We start from the raw sequence: 25,364 nt of genomic DNA, 5'->3' as shown, positions 1-25,364 counted from the left end.
TACCTTAGCACGGGTACTTACAGTTTGAGTTTCTGTCTATAGAAAAGGAGGAGCAGAATAGAGTCGTGATCTGATTTGCTGAAGGGAGGGTGGGCAGGGGAGGGCCTTGCAGCCCCCTTGGGTGCTGCCATAGATTTACATTAGAAGTGTCCATCTGGCCTCCCGAGTGGTGCAGTGGTCTAAGGCACTGCATCACAGTGCCCGGATTCGATCCCAGGCTGTGTCACAACCGGCTGTGACCGGGAGTTACATTGGGTGGCGCACAATTGACAAATCGTCGTCCGGGTTAGGGGAGGGTTTGGCCGGGGGGGCTTTACTTGGCTCATCTCACTCTAGCGACTCCTTGTGGTGGGCCGGGCGCCTGAAGGCTGACTTCGGTCATCAGTTGAACGGTGTTCCCTCTGACACATTGGTACAGCTGGCTTCAGGGTTAAGTGGACGTGGGTTAAGAAGCGCGGTTTGTTGGGTCATGTTTCGGAGGATGTGTGACTTCCCCTTTGCCTATCCCGAGCCCATTGGGGAGTTGCAGCGATGAGACAAGATAGTAATTGGATTGCAATTGGATATCACGAAATAGGGGTAAAATGCAAAACAATTGAATAAATAAAAATAGGTGCCCATCCATGAAGGCTCAAGGTCATTGGCCACAGATAAAATTACATCAAATCACATTATATCTACCGTAGCTTTGATTGGACTGCAAGCTAGACAAGCAGTCATCATCAGGAATCACGTTGATAATCTAATGTCACGGATTCCCCCGGTACTGCAGCTCATTCCGTTCAGCTCCGGAGGTCTACGTCACCAGCACTCTAGGCGTCACTGAACTGGATTCATTCCCACTAACCACGGACTGATAGAACAGAAGCCTCTGGTAAGACACGGGGCGGGGGCCTATGTATATACGTGAACAACAGCTGGTGCACGATATCTAAGGAAGTCTCAAGGTTTTCTAGACCACCTTTACTCCACACAGAGAAATGTGTACAAAGCTGTCCCTCTCACTCCATTTGGCAAATCCGACCAGAATTCTATCCTCCTAATTCCTGCTTACAAGCTAAAATTAAAGCAGGAAGCACCAGTGACTCGGTCTATAAAAAAGTGGTCAGATGAAGCAGATGCTAAACTACAGGACAGTTTTGCTTGCACAGACTGGAATATGTTCCAGGATTCTTCTGATGGCATTGAGGAGTACACCACATCAGTCACTGACTTTATCAATAAGTGCATTGAGGACGTCATCCCCACAGTGACTGTGTGTACATACCCCAACCAGAAGCCATGGATTACAGGCAACATTCACACTGAGCTAAAGGGTAGAGCTGACACTTTCAAGGAGCGGGACTCTAACCCGGAAGCTTATAAGGAATTCCGCTATGCCCTCAGACAAACCATCGAACAGGCAAAGCGTCAATACAGTACATTACTAAGATCGAATCGGCTTGCAAACTATTACAGACTACAAAGGGAAGCACAGCCAAGAGCTGCCCAGTGCCACAAGCCTACCAGATGAACCAAATACGAGGTTCGAGACAAGTAACATTGAAACATGCATGACAGCATCAGCTGTTTCGGATGACTGTGTGATCACACTCTCCGCAGCCGAGTAAGACCTTTAAGCAGGTCAACATTCACAAGGCCAGATGGATTACCAGGATGTGTACTCTGAGCATATGCTTACTTACTGGCAAGTGTCTTCATTGACATTTTCAACCTGTCCCTGTCTGAGTCTGTAATACCAACATGTTTCAAGCAGACCTCCATAGTTCCTGTGCCAAGAAAACTAAGGTAACCTGCCTAAATGACTACCGATCCGTAGCACTCAGATCTGTAACCAGGAAGTGCTTTGAAAGAATGGTCATGTCTCACATCAACAGCATTATCCCAGAAACCCTAGACCAACTCCAATTTTCATACTGCACCAACAGATGCACAGATGATGCAATCTCTATTGCATTCCATGCCAGTGTTCAGTGTTCAACACCTAAACACCTCCCTCTGAAACTGGATCCTGGACTTCCTGACGGACCGCCCCAGGTGGTAAGGGTAGGTAACAACACATCGGCCACTCTGATCTTCAACACGGGGGCCCCTCAGGGGTGCGTGCTCAGTCCCCTTCTGTGCTCCCTGTTCACTCATGACTGCATGACCAGGCACGACTCCAACACCATCATTAAGTTTGCTGATGACACAACACAGACAACGATGAGCCAGCCTATAGGGAGGAGGTCAGGACCTGGCGGTGTGGTGCCAACCTCTCGCTCAATGTGATCAAGACAAAGGAGATGATTGTGGACTACAGGAAAAAGAGGACTGAGCATCGAAGGGGCTGTAGTGGGACAGGTTGAGAGCTTCAAGTTCCTTGGCGTCCACATCACCAACAAACTAACATGGTTCAAGCACACCAAGACAGTCATGAAGATGGCACAACAAAACCTATTCCCCCTCAGGGGACTGAAAAGATTTGGCATGGGTCCTCAGATCCTCAAAAGGTTTTACAGCTACAACATTTAGAGCATCCTGACAGATCGGCCTCCGACCGCAAGGCACTACAGAAGGTAGTACGTACGACCCAGTACATCATCGGGGCCAAGCTCCCTGCCATCCACGACCTCTATTCCAGGTGGTTTCAGAGGAAGGCCCTAAAAATTATGAAAGCCTCCAGCCACCCAAGTCATAGACTGTTTTCTCTGTTACCGCACGACAAGCATTATGGGAGCACCAAGTCTAGGTCCATGAGGCTTCTAAACAGCTTCCACCCCCAAGCCATAAGACTCCTGAACAGCTAATCAAATGGATACTCAGACTATTTGCATTGCCACATCCCCCTTTTCTACACTGCTGCTACTCTCTGTTATTATCTATGCATAGTCACGTTAATAACTCTACCTACATGTACATATTACCTCAATTACCTCGACACCGGTTCCCCCATATTGCGTCTGTACCGGTACCCCCTGCATATAACCCAGCTATTGTTATTTACTGCTGCTCTTGAAACTCATACTTTTTTTTAGGTATTTTGGTTAAAGGGCTTGTAAGTAAGCACTTCACGGTAAGGTCTTCCTTCACCTGTTGTATTCGGCGCATGTGACAAATACAGCTTGATTTGATTTGATATGTGTGCCCTCTGTTCCTCATTGTCCTTGTCGGTTATTGTTAGCATGTCCGTTGGTCTTGTGTGCACCTGTGCTGTTGTATAGGCTTCCATGCTATGTGTTACTGTGCACTTGTTTTACGGTCTTGTCCAGTGTATTATTATTATTACAGCGTGACATCTACTAGCAAATCCTTTTCAATCCTTGTCATATGAAGATAAATTATTAAAAGGTATCGATGCTCATCGGCCGTTGGACATAAACATTACACAACAAGTTAGAAATCGCAAATTCAACATTGAGTGGCTTGGAAGTAGTCAGTGGCTACATGCAAGCGTTACAAAGCAATCCCTTTTTTGTGGTGTGTGGTCCAAGTCTGGGTTTATGACACGCCTGCTCCCGCTCTTCCTCTCGGACGCTCGAGGGTGCATTTCATTACGCATACCTGTTACCATCATTACGTGCAGCAGCGCTCATTGGACTCCCCTGGACTCCTTCCCTTTGTTGATTGCCCCGTTTATAACTGTCTGCTCCCCTGTTTGTTCCCTATGTCAGCATTAATGTTGTTATGTGTTTATGTCCAGATGCTGTCCTATGTCCGTTTTCATTAAATGTTCACTCCCTGTACCTGCTTCTCGTCTTTACCAGAGTCCATCCATACAGTTTAAAGGTATCTTTTCCCAGCTTAAAATGATGAACATTCACATGCAACACCGTGGGCCAGAAAATGTTCAATACATTGGCCATGTTGTTAAGCCACCATGACTTCTGCTGCGTTCAAAACAAATGGAAACTCGGAACTGGGAAATCTCAGACTTCAGTAAGTTCAAGACAACTGGGAACTCATAAAACAACCAGCTCTGACTGGGAAAATACATTTTTAATGGACATCCAACTCGGATTTCCAAATCGTAACCTCGGGCCTCTTTCTAGAGATCTGACCTGAAGATCACTGACATCATGATTCAAAATGGTTTTTTCGTAGTTCCCAGTTGTCTTGAAAACACAATAAATCCAGAGAATGACAGATTTTTAGGACAAAGTTTGATGACACAATTTGCCAACGAAGGACCGCTGCACCACCTTCCTGTTCAAGTGAGCACCACAAAAGGGTGAGTTCAAAAATGTATTGTATGCTGTTGCATAAATTAAGTAATATGCCAGGGAGATATGTATACTGTAGCTAAGAAAGTAATACTAAGTGTATGTTGTGTAGTAAGCTGTTAGTAGCCCATGTGCATCACCCTAATCATTTGGTCCCTTTCACCCTCACACCTACTGTTCTGACTTGGTGGTGCACAGGAAGTCTATAGACTGTTTTAGTGAAATGTAATCATAAAATATTGTAAGAGCTTTCATTGTCTGCTTATATGCACCCTTTATTCATCCTATGGTTCTGACTTGGTGTACAGGGAGAATACTGTAAGAACGGCACGTGTTCTGAATTCTGTTAATTTAAAAAGTGCTGAACAAATAGTTACAGTTGAAGTCGGAAGTTTACATGCACTTAGGTTGGAGTCATTAAAACTTGTTTTCCTTGTTTTCACTCCACAAATTTCTTGTCAACAAACTATAGTTTTGGCAAGTCGGTTAGGACATCTACTTTGTGCATGACAAAAGTCATTTTTCCAACAATTGTTTACAGATAGATTATTTCACTTAAAATTCATTGTTTCACAATGCAGTGGATAAGAAGTTTACATACACTAAGTTGACTGTGCCTTTAATGGAAAATTCTAGAAAATTATGTCATGGCTTTAGAAGCTTCTGATAGGCTAATTGAGACCATTTGAGTCATTTGGAGGTGTACCTGTGGATGTATTTCAAGGCCTACCTTCAAACTCAGTGCCTCTTTGCTTGACATCATGGGAAAAGACCTCAGAAAAAGAACTGTAGACCTCCACAAGTCTGGTTAATCCGTGGGAGCAATTTACAAATACCTGAAGGTACCACGTTCATTTGTATAAACAATAGTACGCAAGTATAAACACCATGGGGCCACACAGCCGTCATACCGCTCAGGAAGGTGACGCATTCTGTCTCCTAGAGATGAACGTACTTTGGTGCGAAAAGTGCTAATCAATCCCAGAACAACAGCAAAGGACCTTGTGAAGATGTTGGAGGAAACCGGTACAAAAGTATCTATATCCACAGTAAAACGAGGCCTATATTGACATAACCTGAAAGGCCTCTCAGCAATGAAGAAGCCACTGCTCAAAAACCGCCATAAAAAAGCCAGTCTACGGTTAGCAACTCCACATGGGGACAAAGATCGTACTTTTTGGATAAATGTGCTCTGGTCTGATAAAACAGAAATATAACCGTTGGGCCATAATGACCATCGTTATGTTTTGAGGAGAAAGGGGGAGACTTGCAAGCTGAAGAACACCATCCCTACACCTGCATTGCTTGCTGTTTGGGGTTTTAGGCTGGGTTTCTGTACAGCACTTTGAGATATCAGCTGATGTACGAAGGGCTATATAAATAAATTTGATTAGATTTGATTTGATCCCAACCATGAAGCACAGTGGTAGCAGCATCATATTGTGGGGTGCTTTGCTGTAGGAGGGACTGGTGCATGTCACAAAATAGATAGCATCATGAGGGGGGGAAATTATGTGGATATATTAAAGCAACATCTCAAGACATCAGTCAGCAAGTTAAAGCTTGGTCGCAAATGGGTCTTCCAAATGGACAATGACCCCAAGCATACTTCCAAAGTTGTGGCAAAATGGCTTAAGGACAACAAAGTCAAGGTATTGGAGTGACAAACACAAAGCCCTGGCCTCAATCCTATAGATAATTTGTGGGCAGAACTGAAAAAGCATGTGCGAGCAAGGAGGCCTAGAAACCTGACTCAGTTACACCAGCTTGGTCAGTAGGAATGGGCCAAAATTCACTGAACCTATTGTGGGAAGCTTGTGTAAGGCTACCCTAAACATTTTACCCAAGTTAAACAATTTAAAGGCATTGCTACCAAATACTAATTGAGTGTACAGTCGTGGCCAAAAGTTTTGAGAATGACACAAATATTAATTTCCACAAAGTTTGCTGCTTCAGTGTCTTTAGATATTTTTGTCAGATGTTACTATGGAATACTGAAGTATAATTACAATCATTTCATAAGTGTCAAAGGCTTTTATTGACAATTACATGAAGTTGATGCAAAAAGTCTATATTTGCAGTGTTGATCCTTCTTTTTCAAGACCTCTGCAATCTGCCCTGGCATGCTATCAATTAACTTCTGGGCCACATTCTGACTGGTGGCAGCCCATTCTTACATAATTACTTGTATTTGTAAGTCTTGAGTAAAATTACGTGTATTACTCATCTCTGCTGTCCTGCGCCTGACTCCTCTGCACCAGCTACACCCAGACCTATTACATCGCCTCACTGTACGTGCAGATGCACTCACACCTGCCTGCTGCCATTCCTGAGCAAACTCTGTACTGGTGGTGCCCCGATCCCGCAGCTGAATCAACTTTAGGAGACGGTCCTGGCGCTTGCTGGACTTTCTTGGGCACCCTGAAGCCTTCACAATAATTGAACCGCTCTCCTTGAAGGTCTTGATGATCCGATAAATGGTGCAATCTTACTGCCAGCGATATCCTTGCCTGTGAAGCCCTTTTTGTGCAAAGCAATGATGACGGCATGTGTTTCCATGCAGGTAACCATGGTTGACAGAGGAAGAACAATGATTCCAAGCACCACCCTACTTTTGAAGCTTACAGTCTGTTATTCGAACTCAATCAGCATGACAGAGTGACCTATCGGCTGCCTTCGATACTGTGAACCATCAGATCCTCCTCTCCACCCTCTCCGAGTTGGGCATCTCCGGCGCGGCCCACGCTTGGATTGCGTCCTACCTGACAGGTCGCTCCTACCAGGTGGCGTGGCGAGAATCTGTCTCCTCACCACGCGCTCTCACCACTGGTGTCCCCCAGGGCTCTGTTCTAGGCCCTCTCCTATTCTCGCTATACACCAAGTCACTTGGCACTGTCATAACCTCACATGGTCTCTCCTATCATTGCTATGCAGACGACACACAATTAATCTTCTCCTTTCCCCTTCTGATGACCAGGTGGCGAATCGCATCTCTGCATGTCTGGCAGACATATCAGTGTGGATGACGGATCACCACCTCAAGCTGAACCTCGGCAAGACTGAGCTGCTCTTCCTCCCGGGGAAATCCATGATTCGCCATCACGGTTGACAACTCCATTGTGTCCTCCTCCCAGAGCGCTAAGAACCTTGGCGTGATCCTGACAATACCCTGTCGTTCTCAACTAACATTCCTGTAGGTTCATGCTTACAACATCCGCAGAGTACGACCCTGCCTCACACAGGAAACGGCGCAGGTCCTAATCCAGGCACTTGTCATCTCCCGTCTGGATTACTGCAACTCGCTGTTGGCTGGGCTCCTGCCTGTGCCATTAAACCCCTACAACTCATCCAGAACGCCGCAGCCCGTCTGGTGTTCAACCTTCCCAAGTTCTCTCACGTCACCCCGCTCCTCCGCTCTCTCCACTGGCTTCCAGTTGAAGCTCGCATCCGCTACAAGACCATGGTGCTTGCCTACGGAGCTGTGAGGGGAACGGCACCTCAGTACCTCCAGGCTCTGATCAGGCCCTACACCCAAACAAGGGCACTGCGTTCATCCACCTCTGGCCTGTTCCCTACCACTGAGGAAGTACAGTTCCCGCTCAGCCCAGTCAAAACTGTTCGCTGCTCTGGCCCCCCAATGGTGGAACAAACTCCCTCACGACGCCAGGACAGCGGAGTCAATCACCACCTTCCGGAGTCACCTGAAACCCCACCTCTTTAAGGAATACCTAGGATAGGATAAGTAATCCTTCTCACCCCCCCCCTTTAAGATTTAGATGCACTATTGTAAAGTGACTGTTCCACTGGATGTCATAAGGTGAATGCACCAATTTGTAAGTCGCTCTGGATAAGAGCGTCTGCTAACTGACTTAAATGTAATGTAAATGTAAGAGTGATCTCCAGCCTTGTTCTCGTCAACACTCACACCTGTGTTAACGAGAGAATCACTGACATGATTTTGTGGCAGGGCTGAAATGCAGTGGAAATGTTTTTGTGGATTCAGTTTGTTTGCTTTGCAAAGAGGGACTTGGCACTTAATTGCAATTCATCTGATCACTCTTCATAACATTCTGGAGTTTATGCAAATTGCCATCATACAAACTGAGGCAGCAGACTGTGAGAATTAATATTTGTGTCATTCTCAAAGGTTTTGGCCATGACCGTATGTAAACTTTTGACCCACTGGGAATGTGATGAAAGAAATAAAAGCTGAAATAAATAATTATAGTGGTAGTTTAATACTTTAATAGTTTGAATGTATTTGGCTAAGGTGTATGTAAACTTCCGATTTCAACTGAATATTGACAAAGTCTGTCTTAGCTTTCTCATTAATGTCTTAATCAAAATTACGGATTGCCTCTTATTCCGCCCATCGCTCCCTTATGCCATAGTTTGTACATCTCATTTGTAAGTAGAAACCACATTTGTCAAAGCAAGTCAGCCAAATCAGCTATGTTTTTTAAAAAGCCAGTAAATGAGGCTGAATGAACTGTTTAGCTGCCAGATGAACTATTTCGCTATGCTGATAGCCAGGTTTAATAGTGGTAAGGATTCACTCCATGTTGCTGAAAAGAAAGCTCTGCAGTTGGGACAGCTTTATGTGCAATTCAAAGTGCAATTAATGTACTGTTTAATATTGTGTTGTGTTTTGTTTTTTAGTGGCTTTACTGGCATGTATTGCACATTTGTTTTACCGTTTGCCCCACCAAGATTTACATTCTAAAATCAACACTGGTTATATAGCGAGTGTGCCCACTTTGGTATTGGCACATGCCCTTTAGTCAACATCTCTCAGATACCGTGCGGGTAGAGCCTGTTTAATGAGATTATTATGGACAAAAGCGCTAGATTATTTTTATTTGTCAAACGGCAGTCAAGCATCGACCATCCTGTCACCTGTATAAGACCCTCGACATTTATTGTAAAGTGACACAAATGTGAGCCCAATGCACGCTAATACTGTGGCCCCATCTAGGATGCCCAAGAGGAATTTATTTAATTACTATTTAGAACACCAAAACTGGAATGACACACTCAGTAATGGTGTGGGCTAGCCTGTGTTGGGCTTGTTGTTGGGTAGCCTGTGTCGGGCTGGTGTAGGCTAGCCAGTGCCCACATTGCCCACTGAATACCAACATGGGGCCAATGGAGTCGTGTTTGCTGAATTGCCTTAAAAATTGCTCGTTAGGTCACTTGGCTCTGTTGATGTACAGCACTTGTCAAACTCATTCCACAGAGGGCCACGTGTCTGCAAGTTTTCATCAACCCTTGTATTCGATTGATGAATTAACGTCACCAACTAGTAAGGAACTCTCCTCACCTGGTTGTCTAGGTCTTAATTTAATGGAAAAAACAAAAACCTGCAGACACTCGGCCCGCCGTGGAGTATGACACCCCCGATGTACAGTATTAGGTTGTAGTTAGGTTATGGAGGATTTGTGTGTGTGTCTTACTGTCTGATGTTCTTGATGATGGTCTCCATCACCTCCTCCCAGCCGTAGGCCTTCACTGAGTGGATGTTCTCTACTATCTCTGAGGTCAGAGCCAGGCGACGACTGATCATCCCTGCTCTTTTCTGCCTGATTATAGGACCCCCCCCCACACACACACACAAACACACACACACACACAATCACACAAACACAGAATAAGACACGTACGTACACACACACACCAGATGATACAATTCATTTCCAAGTTCAGTGAGATGGCTGAGGATAAACATCCAAACTTGATGGGTCTGCATGTTAATTAACCAGATTTATTCCTGGGGAAAAAGGGTTTTGTGCCGAATACACTGTGGTGTTATAGATGTCACGTTTATGGGCATGTCACAACAGTGTGTAGGAGGGAGATTCCAAGATGTGGGAAGTGTGAAGGAGGACATGTGGGACAGAGGAAGGTGTAGTTTTGGTGTGAACAGTTGTCAACTGTAGGGGTGCCCATGTTGCTGGGGATCAGAGGTGTCCGGTGTGAGGGGGGCAAGTTGAGGTGGCCAGGGTCAGAGTAGTGCAGAAGATATTGTATGCTGAGGCAGTGAAGAAAGCAGAGGAAGGTCGATCAAGGGTGAGGGATTCTGAGAGGATCCCTGTAAATAGTAGATCTGTGCCAGAACAGAGGGACAGGCCAATGAGTGATATATGTTTCAGTAAGGTTGGCTTCTTAGCATTCAATAGCCATGGATATCAATTGTACCGCAGAGGTGGAACGTAAGTCACAGACAATAGATGTTGTGGCGGCAGCTGCAGGGAAGTACTTGGGGGTACGAGATTTGACTTCAGAAGAGTTACAGGGCGTGTTGAGTGGTAGTGTCCGGTCCACACTGGTCTTGGCTTGGGGTAGGGTCAGATCGGGTTAAAGTAGTGGAATAAGGTCGTTTGCCCTTTTCCCATTTTGTATCACAAAGTTGAATGGATGTGTATTGTAGTTCAGTTGGGTGGCGCTAATGCAATATATTGGATGCCAACCGCCATTAAACTCCACCGAAGAAGAAGACTTTCCAGGCAGTGGGGGAAAAACCTTGTCAGCATTTATCCGTTTCTTTCTGTTATCTGCGTGTCCAATATCAAAGGTGAGTAATCCGCCATATTGATTACACGTTTCTTAGCTATTTTGTGTCAATTGATGCGCATTTAACGATGCAATGTTGCTTACTAGTGGGAGAATGTTAGTCCAGTACCTACCTGTGAGGCCCCATCTTCTGTGAGAGGCAGGCCTGTACGATACCCAGGAGGGTGAGGGCAGCCAGGGCACAGAAACCATTCACCTCGATCAGTTCCCAGATCAAACCCACACACAGGATACACTGCAGAGGGGTGATCCACACAAAGTGGGCCAGGCCAAGGCTCTGCAACACACATGAATGTATGAAGAGAGATGCAGCAACACAATACTGTTTGTAAAAGCTTTTAAGTGATATCAAACTCAACGGTGACGAAGACATGGATGTCTCACGGTATGGTGGGTTATGCACATTGGGTAAACTCCTGAATGTGTTTGGCATTCAGGTCCAAAGAGTCCCTTTCTGAGCACTTCTTCCATGGGTGAACATGTATGGAGAGTTTTGTTTCAATCAAAAGGAATGCGGTCAAAATGGGATTGAATTCAAATGTATTTACCCTGCCATGCCTGTCAGGTGGATGGATTGTCTTGGCAAAGGAGAGATGCTCACTGACAGGGATGTAAACACATTTGTGAGCAAAATTTTTTTGAGAAATAAGCTTTTTTGTGTGTATAGAACATTTCTGGGACTTTTTATTGCAGCTCATGAAACCTGGGACCAACACTTTACCTGTTATGTTTATATTTTTGTTCAGTGTATCAACGCAACATGCAAAGTGTTGGTCCCATGTTTCATGAGCTGAAATAAAAGATCCCAGAAATGTTCCATACGCACAAAAGGTTTACATCCCTGTTAGTGAGCATTTCTCCTTTTCCAAGATAATACGTCCAACTGACAGTTGTGGCATATCAAGAAGCTGATTAAACAGCATGATCATTAAACAGGTGCACCTTGTGCTGGGGACAATAATGGCCACTCTAAAATGTGCAGTTTTGTTGAACAATGCCACAGATGTCTCAAGTTTTGAGGAAGCGTTCAATTGGCATGCTGACTGCAGGAATGTCCACCAGAGCTGTTGCCAGTGAATTTAATGTTAAATTCTCTACTATAAGCCCCTTCCAAAGTCATTTTAGAGAATTTGGCAATACGTCCAACCAGCCTCACAACCGCAGACCCCTTGTAACCACGCCAGCCCAGGACCTCCACATCTGGCTTCTTCACCTGTGGGATCATCTGAGACCAGCTACACGTACAGCTGATGTAACTTGGCTTTGCACAACCGAAGAATTTCTGCACAAACTGCCAGATACCGTCTCAGGGAAGCTTATCTACGTGCTCGTCGTATTCACCAGGGTCTTGACCTGACTGAAGTTCAGCGTTGTAATCGACTTCAGTGGGCAAATGCTCACCTTGGATGGCCACTGGCACACTGGAGAAGTGTGCTCTTCACAGATGAATCACGGATTCAACTGTACAGGACAGATGTACAGGGGAGAGCGGTTTGCTGATGTCAACGTTGTGAACAGAGTGCCCAATGGTGGCAGTGGGGTTATGGTATGGGCAGGCATAAGCTATGGACAACAAACTCAATTGCATTTTATCAATGGCAATTTGAATGCACAGAGATACCGTGACGAGATCCTGAGGGCCATTGTCGTGTCATTCTTCCGCAGCCATCACCTCATGTTTCAGAATGATAATGCACAGCCCCATTTCACAAGGATCTGTACACAATTCCTGGAAGGTGAACATTTCCCAGTTCTACCATGGCCTACCACCAGACATGTCACTCATTGAGCATGTTTGAGATGCTCTGAATCGACGTGTACGACAGCGTGTTCCGGTTCCACCCAATATCCAGTAACTTCGCACATCCATTGAAGAGGAGTGGGACAACATTCCACAGGATAAAATGAACAGCCTGATCAAATCTACAGAATGAGATGTGTCGTGCTGCATGAGGCAAATGTTGGTCACACCAGATACTGACCAGTTTTCTGATCCCCACTCCTACCTTTATTTTTAAAAGGTATCTGTGACCATCTGTATTCCCAGACATGTGAAATCCATAGATTAGGAATTTATGAATTGATTTAAATGGACTGATTTCCTTTTATGAACTGTAACTCAGCCTTTGAAATTGTCACATGCTGCGTTTTTATTATTTTGTTCAGTGTAAGTAAATTATTTGGGTCCTTAGTTCTCATCCATATTGTTGAGGTTAGGGTTAGTACAGCAGATGAGTTGGGTGGTTCTTACCTCATCCAGCTTGTTGAGGTGGGCTGACATCAGGCTGACTAGCTGACCTGTGCTGATCTTGTCCAGGACCCGGCTGGACAGCTTCAGAGTCTTGGGGGTTGAAGGTCAGGGGTTAGGACTGACACAAAGGGTTAAAAACGTGACACAGGAGAGGCTGCTGTGTGACACTAAGAGGCTGTAGCAGCTACATAGCTGACCCTCACACCAGAGAGTGGCTACACTGAAGAGGGTGGTGTGGATCTGCATGCATGCCTAGGTGGTGGCATGTCAGATGCACACAAACACTCACCACTTCCTCCTCACACACACCACTTCCTCCCGACACACACCACTTCCCCCTCCCACACACACCACTTCCCCCTCCCACACACACCACTTTCCCCTCCCACACATACCTTCTTATAGATGAGGCTGAAGAGAGCGATGCGTATCTGCATGCCCAGGTGGTGCAGCCCAAAGATGGCTGGCTGCAGGAGCAGGAAGCGAGTGATGAAGAGAAGACCGAGACCCAGGGCCAGGTAGTAGCCCTGCTCCCGCTCCGGGGCATGAAAGGGGTCGAACGAGGCAATGATACGACCCAGGAGCTGGGGCTGCACTGTCTTCGACGCCTCCTGGAAGAAAAGAGAGAAAAATATATACATCTGTCATGCTATAATGATCAGTGTGTTCCTGAAAATCTGAAGTAGCCTGTATAATGAAAAACGTATACAGTATGGGGGAGGGGTGCGGGGGGAAAAGGTTGCCCTACAAAACTGAATTTGGTGGCACTTTGACGTCATGATCTTAATGATATACCTTGATACCTCTGCTCTTAATCTCCCATAAACCCTGAACTGATGGGCATTCCTAGAAGGTTCCATGGGGATCACCTCACACCACCAGGTTACGCAAGACCTGCTGCTGACGTCAAACTTCCTCACCGAGCGGAGGAAACTGGGATACTCACACGGCAGTGAAACATGCTTCTTCTGCATACTATGGTCATGCCGCTAATTCACTAGTAAGTACCACACAGGTACAGGACAGAACAGGCTAACAGCTAGCCTGGGTTGGGTTGAGGTCAGTTCCATTCCAGTTCCAATTCCCTCCAATTCAACAAAGTGAAGTTGAACTCAGTTCATGTGTTGAATGAAAAACTGAAACTCCCCATTGACAAATGATCCCGTTTTTTTTAATTCTAGAATTGGAACGTCCATTTCCTTCCTGAATTGAAATGGAATTGACTGCACACACAACCCTATCAATGGTATAACACCTCTGTGGTCACAATATATGATCTGTACTCATATGAGAGATCCTGTATGATAGACAGATGCACTTCAAAGGGGCAAAATAACACTATAATAAGACCCAAATGGCAACCCACATTTTAAATACAAGGTTGTTCATCACCTGGTATCGTAGTAATAAAGTATGCAGGCCTTTATACCAATCGTGGCCGACTCCGGTTGTGGCGAGCCCACAATGTGTGCAGGCTTTCGCTCTAGCCAAGCTCTACGACACCCGATCAAATAGATCGTTATTCGGTTTTATATAGAGTTTGACTAATGTGGGTTAGCTAAACTAGAGCAACACATTTTCTTTTTAACTAACTGCAACCGTTGGACACCTGTGCTTCACGTGGAGAGATGGACTCACCCCAAAGTACAGCAGGATTCCGTAGAACACAAAAGGCCAGAGGAAACAACGGGAGAGCGCCCGCAAGAGCCGAGGCTTCTTCTTGGCCGATGACACTTCTCGGTCCCATTCTCTACACCAGGAAAACAGAGAGGAGAAGTTAGAATCTATATGGAAAAAACACACACACACACACATTGTTCAGGGCCCTGGTGTATAACCTGGGCACTTTGGCTGACTTGTTAAACGGAGTGCAGAGACCTTGACGAATGAGGGAGAGAAAGAGGTAAGAGAGAAATGTGAGAATTTGTGAGAAAAAGAGAGCGGAGGGAGGGGAAAAGGCAGAGAGGGGAGAAAAAAAAGGTGATGAGAGAGAGAGAGAGAGAGAGAGAGAGAGAGACAGGGACAGAGAGAGGGTAAGAGAATGTGTGATTGCACATGATCACGTCACCCCGCTCCTCCGCTCTCTCCACTGGCTTCCAGTTGAAGCTCGCATCCGCTACAAGACCATGGTGCTTGCCTACGGAGCTGTGAGGGGAACGGCACCTCAGTACCTCCAGGCTCTGATCAGGCCCTACACCCAAACAAGGGCACTGCGTTCATCCACCTCTGGCCTGCTCGCCTCCCTACCACTGAGGAAGTACAGCTCCCGCTCAGCCCAGTCAAAACTGTTCGCTGCTCTGGCCCCCCAATGGTGGAACAAACTCCCTCACGACGCCAGGACAGCGGAGTCAATCACCACCTTCCGGAGACACCTGAAACCCCACCTCTTTAAGGAATACCTAGGATAGGATAAAGTAATCCTTCTCACCCCCCTTAAAATATTTAGATGCACTATTGTAAAGTGGCTGTTCCACTGGATGTCATAAGGTGAATGCACCAATTTGTAAGTCGCTCTGGATAAGAGCGTCTGCTAAATGACTTAAATGTATGTAATGTAAATGTAAATGATAGATGTGATAGATCTGGCCCTTTCAAAGGTCGACTTTCACACCTATTTAAAGGGCTGCTGGCACACTTTACTGTGCCACTGTCCCTACCTTCACCCCATAGTGGCCCAGCATGGGACATGGTTGTGTTTATTTTGTTTCGGGGACAAAAAACACGCGTGGCATATAACAGGTGGCCTAAGATCCTTCCCTTTTTTCTTTCTACAATCCTTTCAAAGGCGTGACATTTACACACATCACAGAACGGGGACAGAGCAGAAAGGACATACCGTGAAGGGAAAGGGGAGAGAGACAGAGAGAGAGGGCCAGAGAGATTGAGAGGAGAAATTGACCGGATTAATTAGAGAGAGAAAGAGAGTGGTGAGAGGAATGAGAGAAAGAGAATGAGATTGAAAAATAGGAAAAGTGCATAGAGATTGAGAGAAGAGAGAGCGAAAGAAAGAGAGAGTGAGAGTGAGCGAGAGGGAGAGAGAGAGAGAGTGAGAGAGAGAGGGAGAGAGAGAGAGAGGACAGTACAGAGAGGGCCCAGCCTGCCCCACCCCACCTCCCGGTGTGTTTGTTTGGGACATGCCAAAGTTTATGTTTGTCTGCCCCCCTCCAACCAAAGGCCATCCCATATTTTAGGTTAGCGTGGGTCATCTAGAATTTCCAGTTCTTTATGTGTTTGTGTTCCGTATCATTGAAATGGCTGGAATCAAATGTGGACAGGAGTTAAAATAGTTAATCAAAGCACAGCACGGTGTGTGCGAACGTGTGTGCGTAATGAAGAAAAAAAAGAAAGTCATTTAGAATTGAGTAACTTCCGAGGACGCACAGGTGTGTTCAACATGCCTTGAATGTTCATAAAGGGAGACTCTTTGGCTGATTTGACCAACCTTTCTAGTCGTTCAGAAAGATTGTCCGCCAGATCAAACGACGGTGCTTTGTAAACATCGGTCAAATCCAACTTCTTCCTGAAGCCCTTCCTCAACAGTGGAGATATCCACCTGCAAAACAACAGAATGGATGGGTATGGGAGGTTTGGTTGGTGGAAAAGTATGGAATATAATAGCCTACTTCTGAGGTACCTACCTGTAGACCAATCTCTCCTGAAGTTGAGCACAGATAAGCCTACTCAAGAACTTAATACATTGTATTAACCAAACGCCCATGCAGTCATATAGGGTGGCAAAATCATACAGCATTATATCAGCAGCATGCATGTAGCATGAGAATTAGGCCGAGGTCTACAATTTAGATAGCTGCATAATTTGTAAAAAAAAAAAAAAAAAAGTTTTTTAAAGCAATCCTAAATCTGTGACATAATGCGTTTTGGGATGGCATGGGCTTTTTCCATGACAGGACGCGTGTGGTGAGTGTTGTAGCCTACATGACATTATACATATACACTATACATGCATTTCAAACGACGAGAGATGTTCAATATCATTGACTCATTTCATACAAACATATCACAATTGAAAGATGGAGCGCAAAGAGCTGCTGGAATTTCATCTCCGAGCAAAACACACAGAAACGGTCCTTGGAGCATATTTGCACTTTCGTTTTTAGCATTTACAAGAATCTACTAAAAGTGAATATTGAAAAATAATACGATTCCTGTGACCTGACTTGCTGGAAAACTGACTCTGTCCCCTTTCACCAATGCGCTCTCCATATCTGGCAACAGCCTCTGGGAAACCATTAAAGTGTTTATTTACGACATATATGAAGAAAACATATCATTCCTTACCAGAATACATATTTGGAGAGGAAGTTTGCATCTTCCACGGGTGACTTCTGCATCCTAAGAGCACCGCCAGTTTTATTTCACTGCACCTGTGTCCTATCGCTTCCCCTTTTCTCGTGGATGACCGCTAGTTCTGTTCTGACTGTCCCAGCTTGTGCCGACTGTATAAATGCGACGAGCAGAGGTGATGTCACTGGTGTGAAATTGTCTCCAAGCCGGAGCTGCGACCACTATCCAAACAACTAACAATACAACGCAGAACACACAACACACAGACCGCAGCAAATGAGCTGTCTTGTCCTTGCCTCGATCCCGACAATGATAACACGTTGGTTAGCGAGAGAGAATCCTTTATGGACTCTCCAAACATCCCGGAGTGCGTCATTACCATACTGACAAGCCTCTTCAAAAACGTACACGGGTTGCATATTGTAGCAACCCAATTTGCGGAGACATAAACTACTACATCTATAATGGCGCACCAATTTTTAGCTGGCAGGTTTCAAAGAAATCACATCTTCTGCAATTATGTCAATTTATTTGAATCAAAAGGGTATGTGATCTCATTCATGTGTTAGAATGAATATGTCCTTCAGAAAACCCAGTTACATCACCTGGGCTCCAAGAAATGTATCAGAATAAGACTAGATGATGGAGTTAGTCTGGAGAATATTAAAGAAAAAGTAAGCTACTGTCCTGACATCTTCTGGTCTGTTCCATGAAATGAGCCCTTTTGCGTCCTTTTTTATTTTATGTAGAAATTGTGCATCAATATTGCATTTTAAAAGGCTGTTATATTAAATTATGTGCACTTTAATATAGACCACTTGGAAAATGAAATGAATCAGTTTTTTTTATATGAATAAAGACATTTGTGAAATTCCGCGTTTTGACATGTCCCTCTGGGCACTCCTCTCCAGGCGTTCTCCTCCAAGTTTTCACTATCATTGCACAGCTCTAATTATTTCGTTGCTTTGACAAGGTCATTTCTGACAATTATTATTTATTTCATGTGATTAGTGATTAATAAAAAGGTTAAAAAAAACTTTCCCTCATTTTAATGTCAACCCTGTTATGTGACCTGAACTCTCGTTTTAATATGGTGAAACTATTCATTAAAACAAAGAAAATTCAAAAGAAAAATTGAACCTCTAATAGTCAACTCATTATGTAAAATAATAACCCTGTTACTTTATTTGGCACTTAATAGGCACTTACTATAGTTTAAAAAAAACATTTTAATTAACCTCTTGAGATGGTGAAAACATGTTTTTTATTAAGTTGAATATGTGCTCTTCATGGCAGAATATATACTGAACAAAAATATAAACGCAACATGTAACTATTTCAAAGATTTTACTGAGTTACAGTTCATTTGAGTAAATCAGTAAATTGAAATAAATTCAATAGGCCCTAATCTATGGATTTTACATGACTTGGAATACAGATATGCATCTGTTGGTCACAGATACCTTACAAAAAAAGGTAGGGGCTTTGATCAGAAAACCAGACAGTATCTCGTGTGACCAACATTTGCTTCATGCTGGGATACACATCTCCTTCGCATAGAGTTGATCAGACTGTTGATTGTGGCCTGTGGAATGTTGTCCCAGTCGTCTTCAATGGGTGTGCGAAGTTTCTCGATATTGGCGGGAGGTGGAACACGCTGTCGTACACATCGATTCAGAGCACCAACAAATGCTCAATGGGTGACATGTCTGGTCAGTATGTAGGCAATCTAAGAACTGGGACATTTTCAGCTTCCAGGAATTATGTACAGATCCTTGTGACACGGGGTCGTACATTTTCAGCTTCCAGGAATTATGTATAGATCCTTGTGAAATGGGGTGATGGCGGCGGATGAATGACAGGATCAGGATCTCATCACGGTATCGCTGTGCATTCAAATTGCCACCGATAAAATGTAATTGTGTTCATTGTCCGTAGTTTATGCCTGCCCATACCATAACCCCACTGCCACCACGGGGCACTCTGTTCACAACGTTGACATCAGCAAACCGCTCGCCCTCACAACTCCATTCTTACATATACTCCCTCTCCGGCGCTCTAGGTCACCAGGCTGCGCATTATTATGCACACCTGTCACCATCGTTACGCGTACAAGCGCCTCACCAGACTCACCTTCCCTATATCTGTCATTCGCTTTGGTTCCTTCCCCAGGCGTTATTGTTTCATGTCTGTACGCTGCTCGTGGTTCTTGTTTCGTCCATGTTCTTTTATTTATTAATTAAATTATTCACTCCCTGTACTTGCTTCCCGACTCTACAGAATAACTTCTCACCAAATGGATGCATTAGGGAGTGTTTTTTGTTTTGGTAGGTGTCATCGAAGTGCCGCTCAGGGGCAAGTGAGGATGCCTCAGCCTGCTCTTCAGGTTCACAAGACTCAGTTGTGTTGTGTGACAAAACTGCACATTTTAGAGTGGCCTTTTATTGTCCCCCGCACAAGGTGTACCTGTGTAATGATCATGCTGTTTAATCAGCTTCTTGATGTGCCGCTCCTGTGAGGTGGATGAATTATCTTAGCATAGGATAAATGCTCACTAACAGGTATGTAAACATGTGTGCACAACATTTGAGAGAAATAAGCTTTTTGTGTGTATGGAAAGTGTCTGGGATCATTTATTTCAGCTCATGAAACCTGGGACCAACACTTTACTTGTTGCGTTTGCATTTTTGTTCCGTTTAAAAATGAGATTTTTTTTTTTAATTCAACAAGTTACACTACCCAAAAGGGACTCGTTTTGTGGAATGACCCTTTTACACTTCGAAATAGCAAGAGAAACGTCATAGTGTGAGATGCATTCAATGGCTTTACAATCAAATAGAGTAAATAATACACGACCGGTCCTGGCATTCATCATGCTGCACACCTGGACTCCATCACTTCACTGATTACCACCCCTATATCTGTCACCTCCTGAGGTCCATTCCCCAGGCAGAATTGATGATGTGCTTCATGTCTATACGCTACTTGTGTTTGTTATATTGTTCTGTGGACCATGTTCCGTTTACTATTAAACTCACCACCGGCACTTGCTTTCCGACTTCCAGCATATACGTTGCAGCGCCACCAAGGCGAGGCAGAAGCACGTATAGACTGGAGCAACCCACTGAATGATTTCCATATGTTCAAAGAAAATGTAGCTGACATTTTACTTGATTGAGCCAAAGCTTTCATCGGACTCTTAGGGGGAAGGTCCATCTCTCCTTCCCAGCAAGTATTGATCCCCTTGAGGTTTTTGGCATCTGGACCCTTCAGTTGAGAAGCAGGAGATATGTGTGCTGTATGTAAGTGACTGTATGCGGAATAGTCCACAAGTCTGAAATGCTATATGTGAAGTGAAAGACAAATACATCAAGTTCCCCTGATGCTGCTGCCCAAGTCAACAACAAAGTAGAGTTTTATGAATGTGGGAACTTCCCTGGAGTCATTGGGCTATATAGATATACAGTGGGGCAAAAAAAGTATTTAGTCAGCCACCAATTGTGCAAGTTCTCCCACTTCTGGGATAACTTGCACAAGAGAGAGGCCTGTCATTTTCATCATAGGTGCACTTCAACTATGACAGACAAAATGAGAAAAAAGAATCCAGAAAATCACATTGTAGGATTTTTAATGAATTTATTTGCAAATTATGGTGGAAAATAAGTCACCTACAAACAAGCAAGATTTCTGGCTCTCACAGACCTGTACCTTCTTCTTTAAGAGGCTCCTCTGTCCTCCACTCGTTACCTGTATTAATGGCACCTGTTTGAACTTGTTATCAGTATAAAAGACACCTGTCCACAATGTAATATGGTCAGATGAAACCAAAATATAACTTTCTGGTAAAAACTCAACTCGTCGTGTTTGGAGGACAAAGAATGCTGAGTTGCATCTAAAGAACACCATACCTACTGTGAAGCATGGGGGTGGAAACATCATGCTTTGGGGCTGTTTTTCTGCAAAGGGACTAGGACGACTGATCCGTGTAAAGGAAAGAATAAATGGGGCCATGTATCGTGAGATTTTGAGTGAAAACCTCCTTCCATCAGCAAGGGCATTGAAGATGAAACGTGGCTGGGTCTTTCAGCATGACAATGATCCCAAACACATCGCCCGGGCAAGGAAGGAGTGGCTTCGTAAGAAGCATTTCAAGGTCATGGAGTGGCCTAGCCAGTCTCCAGATCTCAACCCCATAGAAAATCTTTGGAGGGAGTTGAAAGTCCGTGTTGCCCAGCAACAGCCCCAAAACATCACTGTTCTAGAGGAGATCTGCATGGAGGAATGGGCCAAAATACCAGCAACAGTGTTTGAAAACCTTGTGAAGACTTACAGAAAACGTTTTAGCTCTGTCATTGCCAACAAAGGGTATATAACAAAGTATTGAGATAAACTTTTGTTATTGACCAAATACTAATTTTCCACCATAATTTGCAAATAAATTCATAAAAAATCCTACAATGTGATTTTCTGGATTTTTTTCTCTCATTTTGTCAGTCATAGTTGAAGTGTACCTATGATGAAAATTACAGGCCTCTCTCATATTTTTAAGTGGGAGAACTTGCACAATTGGTGGCTGACTAAATACTTTTTTGCCCCACTGTATTCCCATCAAGTGTCCCTCTACAGGTTTTTCTACAGGAGTACAGGAATCTTACAAACTGATACTCAAAAAACGTACAAAGTGTAACGTATACTCCCAATTTGCAGTTCTCCAACATTGTTGCACGTTGGAAAGGTGCAATTCATGACTCAAGGATTTTCCAAAACTCCTCTTTGTATGCTCAGCTTAAAGGAGGACAAGATAGTGGAGCCATGCTTGGCGACAGTGGGAATATGCACAGACCAACTTCTCCTTCACCCCCCATCTTCATGCAATAGGACCTGAGCAACAACAGTACAACCAAGCTCATATCCGCGCCAGAGGTGTATTGGAGTGCATGTTTGGTGTATGGAAGAGTCTTTTCCAGTGCGCTTTCAACCAAGAAGATGCATTGTCATAATTGCAACCCCAGTGCTTCACAATTACCTCAAATAGCATGGCTGCCCAGGTCCTTGCATCGGAGGTGAGGATGATCCAGATGTTCCCATGGTTGAGGCAGACAATGACAGAAATGGACAAGCCTGCAGAGGTGCTTTTGCTGTGCAGCACTTCTCACAACAGATAGCTCAAGTGATTGAAGCAAAATAAATAGCCATGGTTATTCACAGATGGTAATATCTGGATCCTGAACTGGTGCTGGTTGGAGAAGAACATTGCTACTGCTGCTACTTCACGTTTCCCTCCTATTTCATAGCCAACTCAACATGAAGGATGTGCATCTTCATATCATGCTCTTCTTTTAAATACATTCATTTGGGCTCATTAAATTCCATGGCCAGTTTCACATGCACGCTCAGCCTCTGTCTTTATCCTCCGGCCCGGGTCAGTGACACAATCTTCCTTCCTGGCTGCTGCAGATGAAGCAGGCTGACCTTCATCCTGTTAAGATACGTTCCCTCCAAGCTATGGTGATTATCTGCCTCTAGAAAATGGTTACGTTGCTGCATTAGAGGACATTATTTCTTCAAGAGTTGAGTTCATTACATGATTTTTATTGCAAGAGATGACTGACAACATTACATATTCCCTGCAGTCCGGGGATGGCACAGGTTTTTATGAATGTGTCCTACCAAATGAGGATTGGAACGGTCCCCCATCTGAACTGTCTAAATGGGCATCATAGGGGATACCTTCCAGGGGTTACTGTCTATCAATAATTCTGGTCAACAAGTCCCCTAGCTCATCTGTCTTTGGTATTACCAGTCGTGAAATGCTCTCTACAAGCGTCAGCATCTGTCTTCTTTAAGTAGATTTTTGTTTTTCCACAATACCTTAGAAAGACAAGTCAATATAGAAATTATATTAGTAATTATGCATGATATTGTTTGTTACATTTATTTCACACAAATACATTTCGGCCTCACTGTTGTGTTACACAACAAAACTAACATTTCAAAGTGACTAGAGAAATGTATACTGTAGCTAAGAAAGTCATACTACACATATGTTGTGTAGTAAGCTGTTAGTAGCCCATGTGCCTCACCCTAATAATTTTGTATTTTCCCCCTCATAACTTAGCCTACAGTTCTGACTTGGTGGTGCACATGTAGCCTATAGCCTGTTTTAGAGAAAGGTAATCATAGAATATTGTAAGAGCTTTCATTAACAGCTTATATGCCCTATTTGTTTATCATATGGTCCTGTACAGGGAGAATACTGTAATAATAGTTATATTTACTACATCCGTCCTAGCTCACTCATTAATGTCTTCATCGAAATTAGAGATGGCCTCTTATACTCTCGTCGTTCGCTTATGCCATAGATTGTACATCTCAATTGTCAGTAGAAACCACATTTGTTGAAGCAAGTCAGCCAGCCATAGCAGCTATGTTTTTTTTACCAGGCAGTGAATTAGGCAAAATTAACTGTTTTGCTGCCAAACAAGGCTCCGCTGATAGCCAGGTGTAGCAGTGGTAAGGATTTCACCCCATGGTGAAAGAAGAAAGCTCTGCTTTTGGGACAGTTTTATGTAGGCCCTAACAGTTAGGGCCTGCTTGTCACCGTTATAGTTCAATTAATGTATTGTTTAGTGTTGTGTTGTGTAGTGGCTTTGCTGGAATGCATCCCCCAAAAATATTTGAGTTTGCACCATCAAGATTTACATGCTAAAATCACCACGGGCTACGATGGAGGGATTATTAGTGCTGAATCTGTCTAAATCCAATTGAATTATCTAGATTCCCTTTACCAAGGGAACCTGTTAAAAAATATCTGATATTTAAATTGAATTACTCACAGTTTAACTAACACTTTACACTCAAATAGGACTATCTATTTGAGATACAATCACATCCATTCTGTAACGATGTACGCTGAGAGTCGGGAAGCAAGTTCAGGGAGTGAATACATTTAATTAATAAATGAACAAAACAAGAAACACAAACAGTGCACCGACATGAAACACCAACAATGACGACTGGGGAAGAAACCAAAGGGAGTGACATTTAAAGGGCAGGTAATCAAGGAGGTGATGGAGTCCAGGTGAGTGTCATAATGCGGGTAACGCTGGTGAAAGGTGTGCGCCCTGACGAGCAGCCTGGTGACCTTTTATCTAACCTTTATTTAGCTAGGTAGGCTAGTTGAGAACAAGTTCTCATTTGCAACTGCAACCTGGCCAAGATAAAGCATAGAAATTCGACACATTCAACAACACAGAGTTACATATGGAATAAACAAAACATACCGTCAATAATACAGTAGAACCAAAGAAAGCAAAAAAAAAGTATATATATGCTGAGTGCAAATGAGGTAAGATAAGGGAGATAAGGCAATAAATAGGCCATGGTGGCAAAGTAATTACAATATAGCAATTAAACACTGGAATGGTAGATGTGCAGAAGATGAATGTGCATGTAGAGATACTGGGGTGCAAAGGAGCAAGATAAATGAATAAATACAGTATGGGGATGAGGTAGATAGATGGGCTGTTTAAAGATGGGCTATGTACAGGTGCAGTGATCTGTGAGCTGCTCTGACACCTGGTGCTTAATTAAAGCTGGTGAGGGGGATGTGGGTCTCCAGCTTCAGTGATTTTTGCAGTTCGTTCCAATCATTGGCAGCAGAGAACTGGAAGGAAAGTTGACCAAAAGAGGAATTGGCTTTGGGGGGTTAGATACAGTGGGGAGAACAGGTTTTTGATACACTGCCGATTTTGCAGGTTTTCCTACTTACAAAGCATGTAGTGGTCTGTAATTTTTATCATAGGTACACTTCAACCGTGAGAGACGGAATCTAAAACAAAAATCCAGAAATGCACATTGTATGATTTTTAAGTAATTAATTAGCATTTTATTGCATGACATAAGTATTTGATCACCTACCAACCAGTAAGAATTCCGGCTCTCACAGACCTGTTAGTTTTTCTTTAAGAAGCCCTCCTGTTCTCCACTCATTACTTGTATTAACTGCACCTGTTTGAACTCGTTACCTGTATAAA

General features: G+C 44.0%; 1 protein-coding gene across 1 annotated transcript in view; it reads right to left on the bottom strand.

Annotated features, from left to right (window-relative positions):
* The window catches only part of LOC118400975 (cystic fibrosis transmembrane conductance regulator), a 44,931-nt gene extending 27,298 nt beyond the window's left edge, over nt 1-17,633 (bottom strand). The window contains exons 1-7 of the mRNA XM_035798038.2: nt 17,323-17,633; nt 16,466-16,576; nt 14,662-14,773; nt 13,419-13,634; nt 13,024-13,113; nt 10,886-11,049; nt 9,656-9,781 (exon numbers count right to left, since the gene is read on the bottom strand). Of these exons, the coding sequence (XP_035653931.2) occupies nt 9,656-9,781; nt 10,886-11,049; nt 13,024-13,113; nt 13,419-13,634; nt 14,662-14,773; nt 16,466-16,576; nt 17,323-17,375 (872 nt within the window). The 5' untranslated portion in view covers nt 17,376-17,633. The remainder of the gene's footprint in view (nt 1-9,655; nt 9,782-10,885; nt 11,050-13,023; nt 13,114-13,418; nt 13,635-14,661; nt 14,774-16,465; nt 16,577-17,322) is intronic.
* Between the last annotated feature and the right edge of the window lie 7,731 nt (nt 17,634-25,364).

This window comes from Oncorhynchus keta, chromosome 22 (genome assembly GCF_023373465.1).
Source record: "Oncorhynchus keta strain PuntledgeMale-10-30-2019 chromosome 22, Oket_V2, whole genome shotgun sequence".
NCBI classification, from domain to species: domain Eukaryota; kingdom Metazoa; phylum Chordata; class Actinopteri; order Salmoniformes; family Salmonidae; genus Oncorhynchus; species Oncorhynchus keta.
The sequence above is the reverse complement of the archived record's forward strand: the minus strand, read 5'-3'. Positions and strand labels throughout refer to the sequence as shown.